Genomic DNA, 14,046 nt, shown 5'->3' with positions numbered 1-14,046 from the left:
TGCCTGGGATCATTTCAGCGGCTGCTGGGGAGTCTGCCCTTTGCCTCCTGGCTTGCGGTGGTCGAGCGGTTGGTGTGTGTACAGTGGGACCCTTGAGCTTCCGTGCTAGTGACTTAAATACCTGCAGTGTTCTGTAAGGTGCACCGTCCTTGTCATCCCCAAGTAAGCCGTGTCTCTCACTCAAATGGCACAGAACACAGGGAGAATTAGATCAAATTCCCACAATGTCCCCAGCACTGCAGGCTCCCATTTTATGAACAAATTAGCCAAACGGATGCTGCAGTGTCATCTGGGAAGTTGGCAAGGACAGGGCTCAGCTCCACAGGCACATCAAGGCTACCGGCTATCTTTTCCCGGGACAGTTGTGGGGACTTTTCCAGGGAAGGCGACTAAGTCAGAAGTTCCAGGCTGTGTTTTCTGGAATGTTGCTTGGAAATTTTTCCTCCTTCTCACGTGTTCCCAAGGAAATTTTTCCTCCTTCTCACGTGTTCCCATCGCCAGGGCAAGTTGGGAGATACTGGGTCGAAGGAGAGCTAATGAGTATCTTCACCAAAGGCCTCCTCCGAACCGCTAATGAGCTGAAGTGCCAGTGACTCTCAGTGGGGTTGGGACACCCAATGTCTCTCGCACTTCGGTGGCTGTGGAGTCCTGGCTGATTGACTGTGAGCCAAGTGACTTCCCACGCATGGCCGCATCTCCCTGGAGACCAGATGGTATCCTCGATTACTTTAGGAAGAATGCACAGTGTAGGTGACATTTCGGTAACACAGCCTGCGAACCGTCTTCTAGAAACTTGGGAGCCAGTCACTTCACTTCCAGCTCCTTCATCAGCACCTCCCAGGCCCTCCCCTCGCTTGTCCCTCCTGCCTCTCGTGTCCTTGGGAATCGCATGGACTAGATCTTGGCCTCTGACTCGTGTTTGGTACTTACAGGTACATGATCACGGATATCATTGGGAAGGAGGACGGCCTGGGCGTGGAGAACCTTCGGGGCTCCGGCACAATCGCCGGGGAGTCCTCCCTGGCCTACGAAGAGATCGTCACCATTAGCCTGGTGAGTCCCCGCTCACTCTATTTTCTTTTATGTCTCAGCTTTCCATTATGGAAACTTGGAAAGAGCCGCCAGAGGAAAGAGGAGTGATAATGAGCCCACTCGCGCCTTCCATGGCTCCCACAGTTTAGCTGTTCCTGCCCCCTCAAACCCTCCACCCCTGCCCGATACGGCATGTTTCAGAGCAGGGGTGTCCAGCCTTTTGGCATCTCTGCACCGCCCTGAGAAGAAGAGTTGTCTTGGGCCACACATTAAATATACTGCGACACGTACTCCCCAAAACATCTCGTGATGTTTTAAGTAAATTGATGATTTTGTGTCGGGCCAGACTCACACCTGCCCTGGGCTGCGTGTGGCCTGCGGGGCACGGGTTGGACACCTCCTGAGCAAACTCTGTCTCGTGTCTTTCCATCGGTGAATTTGAAATTGGATCTTTACTAGATAAAGATTTACCCCCTAATATACTATTATTCTGTCCAACAATATCCACAACGCTTCTTTAATATCATCAGAAGCCAGTTGAGTTCAGTTTTAACAAGTTACCTCAAAAATGTCCTTTAATAGTCAGTTTGTTTGAATCAGGGTCCAATCTCCTCCTGTTTAAAAGGTATTAAGTATTTAGGAGAACATTTATTGGATTTTAACTGGATGATCTCTCCCCCCTTCCTTGGCCTTTCCAGCCGTGTTTTCTGGTTTCAGGAGCAGGAGGGGCAGTAGTGACCTTCAGTGGCAAATTGGTCCCCTGGCCCTTACATCACACTCAGTGTGGGGTCTTTCATTTCCAAGGTGGGAAATGCTGGCCCCAAGTGTCTTCCTCGGCTTCTGTTCTAGATGTTACCTACATGCTGCATGCGTTTCATACATACTTCAAAGTAAAAAGATAGTTGTATATAAAAAGATATATAGTCCAAAAATGTATTTATCTTGAAATATGTTAGAAGATATGTAACATATATTCTGAAAGATACACATCATATATCCTATGTATTACATAACTTAACATATTACATGTATTTTATGTATATATTACATATGTCTTTTATAGAAACCACAGTTGACTCTTGAACCAACATGGCTTTGAACTGTATGGAGGTACTTACGTACTCGGATTTTTTACACAAACATTGTAACTGTGTTTTCTCTGCCTTACAGTCTTCTTAATAGCATTTTCCTTTCTCTTACATTAGTGTAAGAATATAGTGTATAATGCATATATATATAACATAAAACTACATGGTAATCAACTGTTTATGTTATTGGTAAGGCTTCCAGTCCATAGAGGGGTATTAGTAGTTGTTTGGGGGAGTCGAAGGTATTTGCAGATTTTTTGACCCGGCGGGTGGGCAGCTCCCCTAACTCCTGTGTTGCTCAGGGGTCAGCTGTGTGTGTGTGTTCATTTACTGAGAAATAGTTTGGGACTCACCAGAAGTTACAACATAGGATAAGAGGCCTGGCGAACTTCCCACCCAGCATCCCCCATGACAGAGCTCTCATACCCAGCACGTTGTCACCACCGGGTCATTGGCGCTGCCACTGTCCTCTGAACCGGGTGCCGCCCTCACTTGGGTCTCCCTGGTTTCACACGCACTCTCGGCCATCCTTTCAGTTGTGTGAGCAGCTGCGACAGCTCGTGAATGACCCAGCTCGGGAGAGCTCCCCACGTGCCTCTTGAAGAAGAGCCAGAACATTCTGTGTCTGCTGTCTGGCTTCTAGAACACTCTCCTCGGTTAACCGTGTTCTTCCTGGGCAGGAAGCCAAAGTCAGGCGAACCTGAAGGGCAGGCTTGGCCTCTGCTCTTTGGCCCTGATCAGGTTACCAGTGGCCAAGCTGTGGCTTCCATCTGTGTCCCTCATGGTCCTGCTGTGAGGGAGGGCACATCACCCTCAGGAATTCAGCAGGGATCCTGTCCCCGCAGGTGACCTGCCGAGCCCTTGGGATTGGCGCCTACCTGGTGAGGCTGGGCCAGCGCGTGATCCAGGTGGAGAACTCCCACATCATTCTGACGGGGGCCAGCGCGCTGAACAAGGTGCCGGGGAAGGGGCCTGGGGTCATCTAACAGTCCCCTTGTCCCCTGAGGGGTTTTCCCAATACAACGCCTGTATCACTGTTTCTACAAATACAAGAGCTGTTTTTCCAGTTTGCTGATATCTCGGCCTCTTAGGACTCTCCCCGACGAAAGGGTTAGGTTCTGTATTACCGACATTTAAATTTCTAAAAATCATTTAATTTAAAGACTATTAAAATTTCTAACATAGCACTACACATTGCAGACAATTGGGAGAAGACCCCAGAAACAAACTGGGGCGCATTTCCCTCTCATTATCATGTGGTCAGAATCTCAGTGAATGTGCCGGCCGGTATTCTACTTTTCCACTCTGGGAAAACATTTCTGCATGGCTATAAAGCTACCATATTTGAGGTCTGCCAAAATCCCACCGAGGGTCTCAAAGTCCGGCCCCAGCCCCAGCAGCATCCACACCTGCCGGGATCTGGTTAGAAATGCAGATCCTTAGGCCCCGCCCCAGACCCGCTGAGGCAGAAACACGGGGAAGGGTTCACTTTTGAGATGACCAGAGTAACCCCAGGTAATCCTTATCAAGGTGATCAAAGTAGACACTGCTTCTCAAATTGGGCTGCATGTTAGAATTATCTAGAAGTTTAAAAAAAAGCCCCAAAACCCAAAGATTCTAGTAGAGCTGGTCTGGATGCAGCCTGGGCATCTGGATTTTCAAAAGCTCCCTGGGGATTTTGATGTGCAGCCAGGGTTGAGGACCACCCGAGGGACGTGACTTCCAAACAGGAGGGAGGGCCCCGGGCTGGGCAGGCCCTCGCTAACCGTGCCGTGGCTGAGCAGGTGCTGGGCAGAGAGGTTTACACGTCCAACAGCCAGCTGGGCGGCGTGCAGATCATGCACAACAACGGCATCTCCCACGTCACCGTGCCGGACGACTTCGAGGGCGTTTACACCGTCCTAGAGTGGCTGTCCTATATGCCAAAGGTACAGTCTGCCGCCCGCTGCAGCTGGGTCCGGGACTTTCTGCTGCTCGGTTCATCTGCCCAGTGGTGCAGGGGTGCGGGGAGTGGGGAGCCCTGCTGAGTGGCTGGGTGAATGTTTCTTTAGTCCTTCCTCCTTCCCTCTCTGGCACCCAGCCCTGTACTGGTCGTCCTTGGCTTTTTAAAAAACAGCCGAGGATGGCATTGCCTCGCCACCAAAGAGGTAACATTGGGCCATAGAGAATCCTCAGATGACAGTCAGGCAGGACTGGATTCCTGGCTTCCTCCTCAGTAGAGCCAGACCCAAGGACAGCTGAGTCTCAGTTTGCTCATCTGTGAAATGGGAGTGACAGTAGCTTCCCCCGCAGAGTGTCACCCTGATGACTCAGTGATGCAGTGTTCGGAGTCCGGTGAGTTGTAGGCCCTCACCTGATGCTGTGCAGAGCTGTAATGATTAGTGCGTGGGGCTTGGGCCTGGGCTGCCCAGCAAGGCGTCACCATCGTCATGAGATAGGAGTGCAAACAGCAGGTCGTGGGTATTGTTGGCAAGCACAGGGACAGAATTGGAGGCCTTGCTTTCTTTCCTAGGATAATCACAGCCCGGTCCCCATCATCACACCCACGGACCCCATTGACAGAGAAATTGAGTTTTTCCCCTCGAGAGCCCCGTACGACCCCCGGTGGATGCTTGCAGGAAGGCCTCACCCAAGTAAGTCCTCCAGCATTTGCCTGAAACCCGGGCCTCGGGTTTTCTTTCTGGGCTGAGATGCAGGAGCCTGAGTTGGAGCATGGGTGTGGCGGGGAGGGCCGGGGTGGATGCACCTGAGGTCAGATGCGGAAAGTGGAGGAGCTGAGACTTCGCTCTCTGCTTTTCCCTGAGTTACTGACTCGAGGAGGGGTGGCTGGAGAGGAGGGCAGCAGAGGTCATGACCTCATTCCCCAAACTGCCCCGTGGTTCTATAAGTGGAAAACCCAAGGCTGATGCATCCAAATTTCAATGACTGCTTCTCTCTCTGCTTTCCTCCCTCCCTCCCTCTCTCCCTTTATTTGGTTAAACCTTCCTAAGGGAGCTCTTCTTGAGTTTACCCAGCATAGGCAGCTTAACCTCTTCTACACACACACACACACACACACACGCAGATACTTGTGTGCACACATGCACACGTGTACACACATGCACTCAGGGACACAGTCTGTCCTTGTCCAGAAGCAGTGTGTTGTCCCCTGGAGGTATGTGATCACCGTCCGGGCACCCAGACAGCAGGAAAGCCGAGCTCCCCTGTCACCGCCGTCCGGAGTCTAGAGTTTCACAGGCGGCCTCCTTCAGACAGCTCCCGCTCATCCCGCAGCCGGTGCAGCCGGTGCCCCCACCCGGAGTCCTGCGGCTCGCTCCCCTCTTCTGTGTCTCTTGGCCTTTCTCGCCTGTGAGCGTGGAGGGGGCTGGCAGTATTCCGATTTAGAAGACGTCTGACTTCTTACGACGGTTTTCTCTGTAGTTAGGCCAGTCCTCAGGCCGACGCTGAAGTTGGGCCGCTCCGTTCCCAGGTGCCCAGCCCCCCACAGCTGCAACCTGAGCCCCGTCCTGCTGCCTGGTTGTTCTTATCCAACCTGTAGCCGCTTACACTGCGTACACCTCGGGGTGGGTTTAAGTCACTGCTTCCTCTGATGGGGCGGCTGACATCACATCCCCTCTCTCACTCTCTTGCTCTCTCTTGCTCTCTCCCTGGAACATGGTGCACATTATTCTCTGTTAAATAGGAAGGGAAAAAGTTATTAAGCGACAGCCAGCAGGTCAGGGGTCAGGGATGAGTGTTTCGGAGCTGGCAGCCCCTTTATGAAACCTCACCCTCTGAAGGCGTCCATCAGCTCTTTGCCACTTGGGAAGAAAAGGCAGAGGTTCTGATTGGGGTCCCCATGTGTTTGGCATTGGTGGGAACTGATGTGGTTGGAGACTCTGATCTGTGCACTGATCTGTGTGGACTAATCTATATGTTCCCGACTTGGTGTATTTTTTGCAGTTCTGTTGTTTTGTTTGTTTGTTGTTTTTGCAAGGGGTTGGGGTCTGTGTGATTTTCCGGGGAAGAGGGGTGTTTGAGCTACCAGGTCAAGGTCAGGCTGTCCTTAGAGACACAGCGGAGCACTCTGCCCTCCCAAGGGTCCTCACCAGCCCGGCCCCTCAGCCCTGGCTTCTCTGCCTTCTGCCCACAGCTCTGAAGGGATCCTGGCAGAGTGGGTTCTTCGACCAGGGCAGCTTCAAGGAAATCCTGGCACCCTGGGCCCAGACCGTGGTGACGGGACGTGCAAGGTAACCCTGAGGACGGAGTGGGCTGCCCGCACCTGGCCTTACTGGGCACTGGGACAGGTGGCCCGCCAGGGGCACTTTCTTCGTGAGCCCAGGATTTTCCAAAAGTAAGACTAACTGGGGAAATGGTTTTCTGAATGATGAACTTCTTCATAAAGTCCCCATTTGTCTGTGGCCTTAAGAGGCATCTCAGCCACCTTCTTGCTGGGGGCTAGGACCCCGGGGCCTCAGCGCCCACCCCAGGACAGGGCCCTCTAGCCACGGGGCCACAGACCTCTTTGGGGATCAGAAGGTGGTCCTGAGTGCTCTGGCTGGAAAACTACAGACACTTAAAACTGAATTCCACTTCACGAGGGCCACAGGCAGGGAATCCCTGTCACACACCACAGCTGGCGAAAGGCTTAACTGCTTGAATGCTTACAGAGCTGAGCAGCTCACTCCTCAGCCATGTGCATAGCCACCTTCTTAGGTCACTCCAGTGGCCCCAAAGCTCCTCCTCTGATGGAGCCCGAAGCAGCACCCTCATAACCTGCCGCTCAGATTCCAGGCACAGTGTAGCTGCTCCGAGTCCAGGCTCTGTCTCTCACCCTCTCTGGCCTTTCACATCCTCATCTGTGAAATGGGGACGGCATTTCTACCCCCAGAAGACTGTTACAATGATGAGAAGTAATAACGTACGTTAAGCACCTGAAATGACTAGAAATGCTCCATGCGTGGTAGCGGCTGCTGTTATTCATGATTATCGTTATTGATACCTCCCAACATAAGCACGAAACTACTAAGTCTCATATTGGCGCTCGTGCTTCTCCATAACTGTTTCATTGTAAAAACATCTTTTAAAACCTGAGGGGAACTCTCCTTTGTCCTCGTGGAAGCCCTTCCGTTATTTGAAGACCGCTGTCCCCTCCCCTGTCTCAGGAGTTGTTGGGTGACAAAATAGAGTCACCTGGTGACACATGCAGCGCGGAGTGGCCAGGCTCTGGTGGTGACAGTTTCTGACGTCGTGGCATCCCCATGAATCAAAGCTGCTCCAGGCTCAGTGTCACTCAGCCCTCGCCACACGCACGTGCGAGTCTAGACCTGCGCTGTCCAGCGTGGTCGCGGCTGGCCGCATGTGACAGTTCAGATTTAAATAATTAAAAGGGAAGAGGATGACGAGTGAGCTCCTTGGTTGTACTCGCCACATTTTAAGCGCTCAGTGGCCACATACCTGTCTGTTGGACAGACTGCACAGGTGGAGAACGTGGCCATTATCACGTAAAGTTCCAGCAGACAGCGCTGCTTCAGATGGGCACGGGCCTGCCCCTCCCGTCCCGTGATGGCTGTGGCCCCAGTAAGGTCACCGGCAGGACCTTCCCAGCTTATGGGGCTCTTATTGCTTCGGGCAGCAATAACCTGCCAGGGCCCTGGCTGGGTGGCTCAGGCGGCTGGAGCATCGTCCCATATACCAAAAGGTTGCGGGTTTGACCCCTGATTCGGACGCATATGGGAGGCAACTGACTGATGTTTCTCTCCCCTGCCCTTTTCTCTAAAATCAATAGACATATCCTCGAGTGAAGATTAAAAGTAAATAAAATAACCTGCCAGGGACAACAGCACTGTCCCTGAGTACCATCCGGCCGTTACTGTCCACTTCCGGAACACCCATGGAATGGGCCTGGGCGGGCCCCCTTGCCCCCTAACCTGCCTGTGGGTGCTGTCCAGGCCCCGGCTCACCTGTGCTCCGCCTTGCAGGCTGGGGGGCATCCCTGTTGGAGTGATCGCCGTGGAGACGCGGACAGTGGAGGTAGCGGTGCCCGCAGACCCTGCCAACCTGGATTCCGAGGCAAAGGTGAGGGGACTGGGGAGCTGGGGCTGCTGTTTCAGCCGGCTTGGTCACAGGCAGGCCGAGTACCTGCCTCGCCGGCTCGGAAACTCGCAGGAGACGTGGCCCAGGGATCTCGGGGCCATTTTTCCTGCGCTCTCCCTGTGGGGTCCGTCATGTCCCACACCAGCTCCCTTCTCCCTCAGAGGATGCCAGAAGGTCCCTGTGAATCCCTCCCTACTCTCGCCCCATCCCTGTTGATGATTCTAGACTGGGCCTCTGCGAGGAGCTCAGAGGCCACAGGGCGGGTCCTGGGATCCTGTTTTGTGGCCTTGACTGGCTCAGGCCGCCTCTGAGCCTGTGAATGGGCAACAGCAACCTTTCTGGGCTCCCAGGTGAGGGTCCAGTGGGGCTCTAGAGACCAGTTTAGGGTCCCCCTATGAGCCCTAGCCCTGGTGTTGGCACCAGCACTGGCCGGGTTGCCCGCCCGTCACGTGCCCCCAAGGTCACTCCAGCACAGGGGAGTCTCATCCAGCCGGCTCTGCCTTCCAGATCATCCAGCAGGCAGGCCAGGTGTGGTTCCCGGACTCGGCCTACAAGACAGCCCAGGTCATCAGGGACTTCAACCAGGAGAAGCTGCCCCTGATGATCTTTGCCAACTGGAGGGGCTTCTCCGGCGGCATGAAAGGCAAGGTGGCCTCCCCGGTGTGTGGTCCCCTGCAACCGTGAGGGCGGGAGCAGGCCAGGCAGTAGCCCCTTTCACAGATGGAAATCCGAGGGTTCCCGGTGTGAGTTACCAGAGGTCACGCTGTGAGTGGCAGGGCGGGGCAGCCCCAGAGCTGCCAGGGGACCGGGCGCTCACGCCCGCACTTGGGCAGATGAGAGGGTGAAGGGCCACCATGAGCCCTAGTGACCTGGCAGCTGGACGAGCGCTTTTTAGGCCCCAAGTGTGTTTCGAGCCACTGTGGCTGTCAGTGGGGAGCCGTCAGCCCGGCCGGCCTGGTGTGAATCCTTGCTAGCTGGGTGCCCTCTCCGAGCCTCAGTTTCCCTCCTCTGTGAAGGGGGATGAGAATAGGGCCGGCCTCAGAGAGGGCCAAGGTAAGGACTCGCTGAGCCGATCTCTGGCACATGGCGGTATTTCTCAGTGTGGTTACGGTTGATTTTATTATTGCATCATTGTTTCCATGCAGGGGGCTTGGCACTTGGAGGACATGCCTTGGTGTCCCCTGGAAAATGAGGGCTGTGCCACTTAGGGGCAGGAGGGAAGGGACCGCATGATTCTGTGTGCTAGAAATGATGGGAGAGTGCAGAGCTGAAAGGAGACTTAGAGTTCAGCCACTCTCCACGTTTCCCTTTACGGGTGGGGACATGGAGGCCCAGGCAGGGACAGTGACTTTCCCAAGTTCGCACAGACATGCAGCTCCCTATTATGAAACAGACAGTAGAGCTGCCGGTGTCCGGTCCAGCTCCTGACTCTCGGCCCAGTGCCCTTTCCATGGTGCCATGAAGCCTCCCAGCTGAACACGCCTCCCCAGGCACCCCAGGACAGCAGAGGCTTTGCCTGGGGACGAGCACTGGGGCCTGAGGTCGCCTCACCAGGCGGCTGCTTCACTTTGCTTTTCAGACATGTACGATCAGGTGGTGAAGTTCGGAGCCTACATCGTGGACGGCCTCAGGCAGTACAGGCAGCCCATCCTCATCTACATCCCACCCTATGCGGAGCTCCGGGGAGGCTCCTGGGTGGTCCTGGACTCCACCATCAACCCTCTGTGCATAGAGATGTATGCGGACAAAGAGAGCAGGTGGGTGTGTCGCCCTCGGCCTGGCTCAGCCTTTTCTTGTGCTCACAGCCAGTCTTGAGGCCACTGGCCGGGGATCACGAGGGTGTTCTGAGTTTCCAAAGGATGGAGCGCTTCCAGTTTTACCCAAAACTAACCCAGTGTCCAGTTGGACTCAGTAGAACAAGTGGCTGAAGCACAGAGGCGGTGGAGCAGTTGTCTTTTCTATCATAACTTATACTCATCTGCTCCCCAAGGAAGTTGGCAATCAAATATGGAACGATGAAAAGCACCTGAGCTTCCTGGCAGCCGGGATGAAAAGGGAAATATGACCAGCCATCTATTTTTCACTAAACTCCGAGTCTCTCCCAGAGCGATGAGTTTCTTGGGAGCTGTATTTTATCCAATTTTATAACCCAGGGCCAATTTTATAACCCAGTAACTCCCAGTGGGTGGTCAAGAAATACCACCCGGACAAATGACTGAATGAATACTCGTGTTAGAGGATACCAGCTCTTCAGGGGAGAGGACCATCCAGTTCTTAGAGAAAGGATGATGGCGGTAATACTTGCAACACAGTCTCTGAGTGCCTTCAAAGTGACAACTCACTGCTACATGCCATGCGGGATATAAAGAGTAGTTCTGCCCAAAATACAGGCATCGTATTCTTGTGTTCACTCCTTTATCCATTCATTAATCCAGTGAATGTTTATTGAGTACCTACTGTCTACCAGGCAATGCTAGGCATTTTGATACGGTACACATGAGCTAAACCTGTCCTGCCTTCAGTGTACCTGGACAGCAGCCCCTTTAACTTTTCACTCCGGCTGCCAGGAAGCTCAGAGGTACATAAACTATCCCTCAGGACTTCCAAGCTATCAGAAGAGAAGATGGCAGGAGGAGAATAAGGGGTGAGTGTGAGACGGTTGGAAATGGGAGGGCAGCTCACATGGGACAGTGTTGGACTCCTCATCATGCACGTGTGAGTTTCGAGACCAGAAACGTCCCACTGGCTCTAGGAGAGGGACATTAGGAAGGTCAGAAAGGACTGTGGCTGCGGAGCAGGAAGGTTGTGCTGTTCTGGAGAAAGTCAGTCTTAGAACTGAAAGGGCCTTCCAGAGTTCAGAAAATTTTGTTTTAAAAAGTAGACTCAATTCCTCATGTTATGGATGCAGAAGCAGATGAGAGAGGGAACATGAGTTGCCCAAGGTCATACGGTGAGTCCGTGAAAGAGCTAAGAACAGACACCCAGACTTCCTGGTCCTCTTGCTTCAGCCCCATGTCCCTGGCTGTCTGTCACTTATTGGGGGACCCCCTCACACACCTCACCCCTGCCTCTTTTTTTTCTTCAGGGGGGGTGTCCTGGAGCCGGAGGGAACAGTGGAGATTAAGTTCCGAAAGAAAGACCTGGTAAAGGCCATGAGAAGGATCGACAGCACTTACAAGAAGCTCGTGGAGCAGTTTGGTGAGAGGGTCCAAAATGCACCACCTCTCAGGGGCCCCTCCGTTGTTGGGGGCTTCTAGTCCGTTAAGAGTAAAGTGAAGACACAGGAAAACACAGCTACAGACATGCGAGGGATTCTAAATGCCCACACACAGCAAGTGAACCCCTTTAACATTAAAACACGTGCACAGTGCCTTCGTGAATTTCTCATCGAACACAAAATATGACCATTGAAGTATTTTGGACCAATGAGGAACATCAGAATTTTGGCACCAAAATGTTCTCTTAGAATTTCCAATTAGACAAAGTATTCATCCTTTACCAGTTTTGTTCGAGTGATAGCTTTCTGTCACGCGTAGCGTCAGGTGTAACTCTCTTTACAAGTCCATATTAGGTGACAGTGTCTTTGTAACTGTGCTGTTCCCAAGATTTGTGTGTGTGTGAGATTTCTTTGGTGTGTTATCATGGTAATGCTGATCTGCTGGAATGAGGGGAAATGTTCCCTCTTATTTTCTGAGTTTGAATTGGCATTCTCTCTCTAACTCTTTGGTAGGAGGCCTCTACCTAAAAATTTATCTTCCTTATGTATAGGACTATTGGCATTATCTGTTTCCTCTTGGGTGAGCTTTGATAGTTTGTATAGTTCAAGGAATTTGTCTACTGCATCAAAGTTGTCAAATTGGCCTAGAGTTACTTATAATAGTCTCTTCTTATACCTAGTTTGTAATATGTACTAAAATAGTAGCTGCTGGTATCCTGCCAAGTGGGTCTGATGAAAGGGGGCAGTGTTATTAAAGTTGCAAGTTGAATGCCATCTGGCACTGTGGGTGTGTTTCTGACACTGCGTGAGCAGCTTCATTTGGGGGTGCCATCAGAGTGAAGGCTCGGGCTGCCCTGCATGCGGCAGGCCTGTCCTGCAAACTCTGGTTTCTGCCCTGGCCTGCAGGAAAGTCTGAACTCTCCGACAAGGAACGCAAGGACCTGGAGGGCCAGCTGAAGGCCCGGGAGGATCTGCTGCTGCCCATCTACCACCAGGTGGCGGTACAGTTCGCCGACCTCCACGACACCCCCGGCAGGATGCTGGAGAAGGGCGTCATCTCTGTAAGAGCCTCTAGCAGTGGCCCCTGGGGGCCGGGTGTGAATGGCTCATCCTAAGGTCACATAGCTTCCAACACAGGGAAGAGATTTGGGCTCCAACACTACATGTTAGAATCACCTTGGGAGCTTAAAAAACAAACCCAGTGCCCAGGTGGCTCTTCCAACCAATTAAATCCGAATTTCTGGAGTGGGAATCGGACGTCAGGTTTTTTTTTTAGGTTCCCCCAAGAGATTCCAGTAGGCAGCGAGGTTTGGGAACAGTCTGATCTCTGGGTGTGTCTCTAACCGCTGAGCCAGATTTGGGAAGCGGTGTTTCTGTCCTGTGCTCACCCACCACTCACTGACCATGACGACCCCCACCCCTCAGAGGACATCCTGCAGGCAGCTGCTGCCCCAGTGCCCTGCCTAAGCCCTCCATGACCCTGGTGAGCCAGTCTAGAGACCTGGCGAAGTCCTGGCTATGCCACTTCTCTGGCAGGTGCCTTCGTCTCCCCAGGCCTCAGCATCTGTCCGGTGAAACGGGAACCATTGCAGAGCCTGTGCACGCTGCAGGGCTCTCGCCACGGATGGTGCCTGTGTATCCATCTGCCCTCTCCTGGTGCTCAGGCCTGGTGCTTGTTTGCAGGACATCCTGGAGTGGAAGACCTCGCGCACCTTCCTGTACTGGCGCCTGCGCCGCCTCCTGCTGGAGGACCAGGTCAAGCAGGAGATCCTGAAGGTCAGCCGAGAGCTGAGCCACGTGCACATCCAGTCCATGCTGCGCCGCTGGTTCGTGGAGACGGAGGGGGCTGTCAAGGTGGGTCAGGGCCAGAGACAGGGCGGGTGGGCCTGCGCAGCAGCGGGGTCCCTCTCTGGGACCCTGCTGAGGCAGCCCCTGCCCCCTCCCCAGGCCTACCTGTGGGACAACAACCAGATGGTGGTGCAGTGGCTGGAGCAGCACTGGCAGGTGGGGGACGGCCTGCGCTCCGCCATCCACGAGAACATCAAGTACCTGAAGCGAGACTCGGTGCTCAAGACCATCCGGGGGTGAGTGGACCGCCCGTCCCTTGGTCTTACCAGCAAGTGTAGAGCCAGGGGTGGCCTCCAGCTGCCTGTCCCCAGAGCAGAACCCACTGCGCTGCAGCGTCCCTGGGCTCGGGCTCAGCTTTGGGCATCGAGGTCCACAGCTCGGCCCAGGGCCCAGGCCCGGCACAGAGGCTGCAACTCCCCAGAGCCATGGGCAGGCAGTGGTTTCAATTCATGACCGTTGTTGGAATGTCTGTGGTGACTTGTCCAAGGTCGCAGCTAGAGAACCCATCTTCTAAATCAGTAGGCCTCAGGCTGCTAGCTCCCCATTGGTATCACCTTCCTGGGCGATTTGCTCCCCCCATTCCCATGGGGTCCCTTGAGAGGAAGGTGGTAGGCCATGTGGGACCCCATTTGGGGCATGAAGCTGAAGTTCAGGGGAGATGACATGCCTCAGGTCACACAACTAGTGACCAGGAGGGTCTGCTGTTATTCCTCAAGGCATTCTGACCCCCAGGCCATATTCTGTCCTGACTCCCCCACAGGACTGTCACCCCCACGGTGACCACAG

At 53.7% G+C, this 14,046-nt stretch overlaps 1 protein-coding gene across 6 annotated transcripts in view; it reads left to right on the top strand.

Annotated features, from left to right (window-relative positions):
* ACACB (acetyl-CoA carboxylase beta) overlaps positions 1–14,046 on the top strand; it is a 98,095-nt gene that overhangs the window by 82,288 nt on the left and 1,761 nt on the right. For all 6 annotated transcript variants that reach the window (XM_053669640.1, XM_053669639.1, XM_037156153.2 and 3 more), the window contains 12 exons: positions 933–1,053; positions 2,966–3,076; positions 3,905–4,048; positions 4,633–4,753; positions 6,253–6,349; positions 8,081–8,177; positions 8,703–8,838; positions 9,775–9,952; positions 11,281–11,393; positions 12,319–12,473; positions 13,096–13,266; positions 13,360–13,496. In XM_053669640.1, the coding sequence (XP_053525615.1) occupies positions 933–1,053; positions 2,966–3,076; positions 3,905–4,048; positions 4,633–4,753; positions 6,253–6,349; positions 8,081–8,177; positions 8,703–8,838; positions 9,775–9,952; positions 11,281–11,393; positions 12,319–12,473; positions 13,096–13,266; positions 13,360–13,496 (1,581 nt within the window). The remainder of the gene's footprint in view (positions 1–932; positions 1,054–2,965; positions 3,077–3,904; positions 4,049–4,632; positions 4,754–6,252; positions 6,350–8,080; positions 8,178–8,702; positions 8,839–9,774; positions 9,953–11,280; positions 11,394–12,318; positions 12,474–13,095; positions 13,267–13,359; positions 13,497–14,046) is intronic.

This window comes from Artibeus jamaicensis, unplaced genomic scaffold, assembly GCF_021234435.1.
Source record: "Artibeus jamaicensis isolate MK-2021 breed Jamaican fruit bat unplaced genomic scaffold, CSHL_Jam_final contig_525, whole genome shotgun sequence".
Lineage (NCBI taxonomy): Eukaryota > Metazoa > Chordata > Mammalia > Chiroptera > Phyllostomidae > Artibeus > Artibeus jamaicensis.
The sequence above is the reverse complement of the archived record's forward strand: the minus strand, read 5'-3'. Positions and strand labels throughout refer to the sequence as shown.